The sequence below is a fragment of the Brachyhypopomus gauderio genome, chromosome 6 (assembly GCF_052324685.1).
Source record: "Brachyhypopomus gauderio isolate BG-103 chromosome 6, BGAUD_0.2, whole genome shotgun sequence".
NCBI classification, from domain to species: domain Eukaryota; kingdom Metazoa; phylum Chordata; class Actinopteri; order Gymnotiformes; family Hypopomidae; genus Brachyhypopomus; species Brachyhypopomus gauderio.
In genome coordinates, this window is record NC_135216.1 from 29,311,991 (window position 1) to 29,319,892 (window position 7,902).

A 7,902-nucleotide genomic window follows, 5' to 3' on the forward strand; every position below is an offset into this window, starting at 1 on the left:
CCTCCAAAGACATTATAGAGATATGGATAAAAGACAATGACAATAAATGACAAAAAACCTCATTAAACAACAAACAGTATTTATTAATATATATTTGAGTTATTTTGACAACAGAAGTTGAAAACTTTGAAGTTCAAATGAAAATGTAACTCTTGTACACATTATTCAACCCCCTGCTTCAATACTTTGTGGAGCATCCTTTAGCTTTTATAACTTCCAACAAACGTTTTTGGTAAGTACAAACAAGCTTCTTACACCTCTCAGTTGGAATCTTGGCCCATTCTTCACATGCAAAAGCCTCTAGTTCAGTGATGTTTGATGGCTTCATCAGTCTCAGGCACAGCCCTTTCATGGTTTCAGTCTTATTTAACAAATCGCTATCAGTTTGTAGAGCTCAATAATATTTTATCCAAACGTACAATGGTTAAATATGTGGTCCCGCAAGGCTCCATCTTAGGACCACTATTATTTACATTATATATGCTACCATTGGGCACAGGTATAAACAAACATGGTGTCAATTTTCACTGCTATGCGGATGACACTCAACTTTACATATCAGCCAAACCCGATGACAAACTCAGTTTAGGAAAAATTGAGGCCTGTGTAAGAGATATTAAATGCTGGATGTCTCTAAACTTCCTACAATTAAATGAGGACAAAACAGAAGTTCTCCTTGTGGGCCCTAAGGCCGCAAGACAGAAAATTCCAAATTTAATGCTTAATCTTGCAGACTATCCCATTACACCTGGCACAGTAGCCAAAAACCTAGGCGTCATACTCGACTCCGACCTATCATTTGATAAATACATAGATAATACTACTAGGATAGCTTTTCTACATCTCCGCAACATTGCCAAATTAAGAAATGCATTATCACAGGATGATGCAGAAAAATTGGTGCACGCCTTTGTTAGCTCTAGACTAGACTACTGCAATTCACTACTGTCAGGATGTTCAAATAGAAATCTAAATAAACTTCAAGTAGTTTAAAATGCCGCAGCTAGAGTTCTGACCAGAACTAGAAAATTTCAGCATATTAGACCAGTCCTATCAGCCCTGCATTGGCTCCCAGTTAAATTTCGTATTGATTTTAAAATTCTATTATTAGCATATAAAGCACTACACGGGCTTGCTCCTGAATACCTCCAGGAACTTATTTCCTACTATGAACCCCCACGTCAACTAAGATCACAGGGTGCTGGTCTGTTATTAGTTCCACAAATTAACAAGGTAACACCAGGGGGAAGAGCCTTTTCTTATAAGGCCCCCCAGCTTTGGAATAATCTTCCTAAATGTGTCCGGGACTCTGACACAGTCACAATCTTTAAATCTAGGTTGAAAACCCACTTATTTAGTCTAGCATTTGATAATTAATATCCCCCTTAGATAAAGGTACAGATCCAGGGGTTCATAGACGAAGGGTTTTATGGTAGACTGGGGTGCTGGTGCTGTCATCCTGTCACTGCTCGTGGTCACTCAAGTTTGTTGACAGTGCAGTGGACGGATGCCATTGTCTCAGAATGCCCCCAAGCCTATGTTACCTTCTGGTTCTGCCTTTTTTAGCTAGGCTGTAATAATTTAACTTAGTGCCGGAGTTGCTGCCACACTCCAGAAATGTTTATAATTTTACCTGTCCTGTATATGTCCTCATACAGAGCTAATTTTCCCTGTTTAATTTCTCCACATGGCTGCCCGCCTGCTTGAGGAATAATGAGATGAGGAGAGACAAGCGATCCATCCTGGCCGGCCACCTCCTGCCTAACCGGATGCCTACACCATGATGGACATTACTACATCTTTTATATTCGGTCTAAATGGACATTATTGCATCTTTTACATTCTGTCTACATTGTTGTTGTTGTCATGGTGACCGGTGTCGGCCAGAGGAGGATGGGCTCCCCCCCTGAGTCTTGGTTCCTCTTAAGGTTTCTTCCTCATGCAAAAAACTAGGGAGTTTTTCCTTGCCACTGTCGCCTTTGGCTTGCTCACTGGGGGCTAGGACTCGGCACTTGTAAAGCTGCTTTGTGACAACAACTGTTGTAAAAAGCGCTATATAAATAAAATTTGATTGATTGATTGATTCCGTGCTGCAACTGCCTTCTTTAAATCCCACCAAAGATTTTCAATCGGGTTTAGATCTGGGGACTGAGAAGGCCACTCCAGGACATTCCATGATCTTTTTCTCAACCAAGCTTTGGTTGACTTGGAGGTGTGCTTGGGATCATTGTCTTGCTGGAAGGTCCAATGATTGCCAAGGTTTAATTTGTCAACAGATGCCATCACGTTCCTCTTTAACATGGCCTGGTATTTCTGAGAATCCATGATGCCAGGTACACAATCAAGATTACCAGTTCCTGCTGCAGAAAAACAGCCCCACATCATCAATGACCCACCTCCATGCTTGACTGTGGGGATGGTATTCTTCTGGTCGTAAGCCTGGCCTTTCGCACGCCAGACATACCGTTGGTCCATATGTCCATATAGTTCCAGTTTGGTTTCATCTCCCAAAACTCTGTAGCCTTATCCAAATTCCTCCTGGCAAATTCTAGTCGACTTTTGATGTTCCTTGTGGTTAAGAGTGGAGTGCGTCTTGGAGTCCGGCCATGAACTCCTCTTTTATTCAGCGCACGTCTTAGTTGATACTGAATTACTTGTTCCAGCCTTCATCAGGTCATCCTGTAGGTGTCTTGCACTCACACGGGGGTTTTTCTTAGTTGTGCTTTCTTCCACAGCCAGGCAGGTTTGCAGCTGTTCCTTAAGTTTTAAACTTCCTTATAATGCTCCCAATGGTGTCTCTTGGGATGTTATATTTTTTGGAAATCTTCTTATACCCAAGGCCCTTTAGGTGCGATGAAATAATCTCCTCTCTCAACTTTTGTGGAAGCTCCTTTGTCTTTCCCATGATTGCAACTCACCTTGAATTCCTTCATGGGTGGGGTTTATATATGCATCACAGCTGAAGCACATGAAGGATCATTATAGAGTTCTCAAAGGCTTAGTTATGTTTCAACTCCACTTTAGTCCATAAAACCTGTCAGAAAGCTTTAAAAACAACAATATTATATAGGGGTTGAATAATTGTGACATGGCTATCTTAACAAAATATACTGGTACACACAAATACTATATCATGCATTTTCTGTTCTGATTTTATGTATCACTCAACTCATAAAGAAGTCATCCAAAGCAGAATCTTGCTATTTGAAAAAACATATATTGATAAATCCTTAAAATCTTTGGGGGGTTGAATATTTTTGACTGCAACTGTACATGTGTCTGAGAGTGTACGTACATGTGTGTGAGTGTAGGTGTGTGTGAGTGTATGTACATGTGTGCGTGAGTGTAGGTGTTACTCACAGGGACCTGATGGACCTGTGGTGACATGGTGTGGACAGCAGTGGGCGTGGTTGAAAGGGTCTGGATTGTCTGACCTGTAGGGGTCAACACACGCTGGTGCTGGAAGGTCATTGGCTGAACCTGCTGTGATGTCACAATGCTCTGCATGTGTGGTTGGAGGACTGTAAGAGAAAATCAAGCTATTTGAAGATAATGTAATGTTGTCTAGAGTGTAATAATGTTGTCTAGAGAGTAATAATGTTGTCTAGAGAGTAATAATGTTGTGTAGAGTGTAATAATGTTGTGTAGAGTGTAATAATCTTGTCTAGAGTGTAATAATGTTGTCTAGAGAGTAGTAATGTTGTCTAGAGTGTAATAATGTTGTCTAGAGAGTAATAATGTGGTCTAGAGGGTATTAATGGGGTCTAGAGTGTGATAATGTTGTCTAGAGAGTAATAATGGGGTCTAGAGAGTAATAATGGTGTCTAGAGAGTAATAATGGGGTCTAGAGGGTAATAATGGGGTCTACAGAGTGTCTCGTGGTGTTTGGTAATGCTTGGTGCTAACACATACTATGGTAACAAATGCACTGGCAAATAAATATTATTGTAATTATTTCTAATTTGCACTAGAACTATAAGAGAGATTAAATGGGTCGTGTGTTGTGCGTCTCACCCTGAATCCCAGGGCTGGTGGTCTGCTGACAGATGACAGGGTTTTGTATGAAGCGAGACTGTGTTGCCGTGGGAGTGATCATCACGGTCTGTGCCTGCGTCTGCAAAGGAAGCGTGTGACTGTGTGTCTGCAGGGCCAGCGTCTGCGTCTGCGTCTGCACAGGAAGCGTGTGACTGTGTGTCTGCAGGGCCAGCGTCTGTGCTTGTGTCTGCACAGGAAGCGTGTGACTGTGTGTCTGCAGGGCCAGCGTCTGCGTCTGCATAGGGAAAGCTGGTGATGTCATCGCCAGCGTCTGCGTCTGCAGTGGAACGGCACCTGCTGTCACCTGAACACAGAGAACACACTCTGTCAACTCAACACACTCAACACACCCAGTCAATTCAACATACTCAGTCAACTCAACACACAGTCAATCATCTTAACACACTCAGTCAACTCAACATATTCTTCAATACACACACTCAAAGTCAAATGAACACAGTCCATCAACTCAACAAACTCAACCCACTCAGTCAATTCAAAATTTTCGTCAATACACACAGTCAGCTCAAAACATTCCCCAACACAATCAACTCAACACTCTTAAACACGCTGCAGCTGTACCTGTATGTGTTAATGCAGCTGTACCTGTAGGCGGGGCTGGAGTAGGGGAGGTGTTCGGATCTGTTGGCTTGCTGTGATAGTCTGAATGGGTGTGTGGGGCGGGGTTAGAGCCAATGTGGGCGTGGCTATGGCAGGCGTCAGGGCCACAGAGTTAGGCTGGAGCGCAATGGCGGGGGCTGGCTGGGCTGTGGAGCGCACAGGGCCTCCCACCCCAGACTGCAGGGTCCCACATCCCACCTGCTCCTCAAACAGGTCCGGAAAGTCAGACTGGTTACTGACAAACTGCAGCATTTCTGTAAGGGAGGCGTGAGGAAACAGGGAGACAGAATGACACATGTAGCTTGTTCACTGTTTGCAGTGTTGAACCTGACAGACCTACAAAATCTGAAAATTTTTAAAGACAATCTGACAACAGATTGGTCTTTAATACACTGACAGGGTGTGTTACCGGGTGTGTGTGTGTGTGTGTGTGAAACAAACGAAATCTTAGTATCGGGCTACAACACACCTGAACGCAGACACACCTGACCACTACCCGTCATGCCTTCTCAACAGTATAAATGTGTATGTACATTATGAATGTCAAAGTGATCACCTGGAGAGGATTTTGACTACTGTGTTAATGCAGGTGGTTAAAATCTGATCAGGCTACAGGTCTCATACTAGTCTTATTAAACAACTGGGTGTAAAAGGGATTTCAGTGTCCCTTAGCATGAAGCAGATCACAGAAGAGTCAGGAGATTCATTATAAACGGACACAGTAGTCACGTCATTCTTTATCAATTGCCCCACTGCAAAATCCCTAAACCACCCAACAACCCCACTCTAATTCATCTCCCCATTAGGAACTGCACTTACAGGGTTTCCTTCCTGTCTTTCGTTCTAATCTGGTTCTGTGTAGGGTGTAATTATAACTAGACAGCTCTTACCAGTAAATCTCACCTTGTAACCTAAACCCTATCCCTAACTCCTGACCCTTAATCCTTAGTCCTAATCCTCCTTCTGGTCCTGAAGTCTCACCAGCTCGTAGCTGTGCAGGCAATGCATCATGGGCACTGTAGTTTTTTGTAAAGCTTTTTCAGAAGTGTGCTGAATTATGGAACTTCTGCACTGTCTGTACTGGTTCCTGTGAGCTAGCGCTCCACCTTTCTACTGGTCTGAGAGCCCAACAATGATGTATCTGGGTGTGTATGGGTGGAGGTGGACACCATAAACCACATCTCATTAAAGAGGCTGTGTGCTCCACAACCATGATTCACTGTTGCTGTTTGTGCTGAAGTTCTCATGGCAGAATAGCAAGTAAACATCATTATGTGGTGATGTCAGAGCCCCGCCCTCAGAGCCCCGCCCTCGGGGCAGAACTGTTGGACACAACGACACCAGCACCGTGCCAGGAGGAAATCAAACTGTGCACCTTCTAATACAATTTAATCTGAACAGTATTCACAATACTCATCACTGCTGTGTTGCAGAGTTCATCACCAGATCTTCAGGGTTGTTTTTGTTTTGAATCTGATCTCAGGAGCACCGCACAGATCTCAGGAGGTTACGTCCTAAAAGATCTCAGGAGGTTGCGTCCTAAAAGATCTCAGGAGGATGCAGCTTCAAATGAGCGAGTGTGAAAATCTATCTGAGTGCACACTCAAACACAAGTGTGAAAATCTCTCTGAGTGCACACTCAAACACAAGTGTGAAAATCTCTGAGTGCACACTCAAACACAAGTGTGAAAATCTCTCTCTCCCTCTCTTGCTCCTTCTGCCCCCTCCTCTCTCTCTCTGACCCCCTCTCTCTCATCTCTCTCTCTGACCCCCTCTCTCTCTGTCCCTCTCTCGACAGATGACGTAAACACTGACCACTCTCAGAAGGGATCTGTAGCTCTCTGTTCACATCTACAGAGTGTATTCCACCTGCCAGAATACACCACAAGCCTTCCACTCTGACACAGTCTACAGCCATCATCTTCATCACCAATGCCAGCTAGTCAGATGGCATGGTACCTTTTCCAGTTTGAGATATATGAACCATCACTCCACTGTAACAGATATCCTGTAAACCTTCAACTTGCTATGATTCACTCTCTCCATCCACATCGTCATGTCTGCTATTAACAAATATTTATAGAATATATAGCTACAATTATTATATGTATGTATTATACACTACTACTAAAACTATTATTACTACTACTACCACTATTATTACTGATAAAACTATTACTACTACTAACATTATTACTACTACAACTGTAGTACTGTACTACTACTACTGCTAACAGTATTAGCTACTACTACAGCTACTAACAATATTACTACTGCTGACACATTACTGTTGGTGACACTAATACTTCTACTAACACTATTACTACTACTATTACTAACACTACTACTACTATTAACACTAGTACTACTACTTACACTACTACTACTGTTAACACTATTACTACTACTAACACTACTACTACTATTAACACTATTACTACTACTGTTAACACTATTACTACTACTAACACTACTACTACTATTAAAAGCGGAGGACAAATTTCGATTGGGGTGTAAAAAATCACAATTGACAAAATATGGCACATTTCATTTCACTATTACTACTACTGTTAACAGTATTACTACTACTATTACTACTGTTAACACCATTACTACTACTAACACTACTACTACTACTATTAACACTATTACTACTACTGTTAACACTATTACTACTACTATTACTAACACTACTACTCTTAACACTACTACTACTACTGACACCGTCGGTGTTAAGGTGTTAACACACTAAACTGACAGCGTGAGCAGCTGGTGGTTCATGTAATAATATTATTGTCCGGTTCGGCCCGGCGGAAGGAGGCCAGTTTCATTAAGATATGAACTGATGTTGTAGTGAAGACCCGGTACCGGTACCGGGACCACCGGGCGGACCGGGCAGGCTCACCGTCGATGTCCCCCAGGGTGAACTCGTCCCCCAGCTCGGACAGCGCTGGGTCCAGGGTGATGTTCTCCATGGTGGACAGGTACTCTCCCCCGTCCATCCTCGCTGTCCCGGGTGTCCCGGTCCGCTGGTTCTTCTCGCTCTTCTGTGTTTATTGATCAGTCGTGGTTCTCCACACTCAGGGCCGAACACGCGCAGGTGGCCGCATCGCCTCCGGTCTCGGTGGGTCCTCTTCTCTTTCCTCTTCTTCTTCTCCTTCCTCTTCTTCCTCCTCTCTAACGAAACGACGCCATCTTGTTTTCTAACACTGACGTCATCTACAAACAGCGCCCGTCAGGCCCGCC

At 43.3% G+C, this 7,902-nt stretch overlaps 1 protein-coding gene across 1 annotated transcript in view; it reads right to left on the reverse strand.

Annotated features, from left to right (window-relative positions):
• srebf2 (sterol regulatory element binding transcription factor 2) overlaps positions 1-7,871 on the reverse strand; it is a 28,670-nt gene extending 20,799 nt beyond the window's left edge. The window contains 4 exon segments of the mRNA XM_077010325.1: positions 3,361-3,521; positions 4,015-4,339; positions 4,642-4,910; positions 7,562-7,871. Of these exon segments, the coding sequence (XP_076866440.1) occupies positions 3,361-3,521; positions 4,015-4,339; positions 4,642-4,910; positions 7,562-7,658 (852 nt within the window). The 5' untranslated portion in view covers positions 7,659-7,871.
• Between the last annotated feature and the right edge of the window lie 31 nt (positions 7,872-7,902).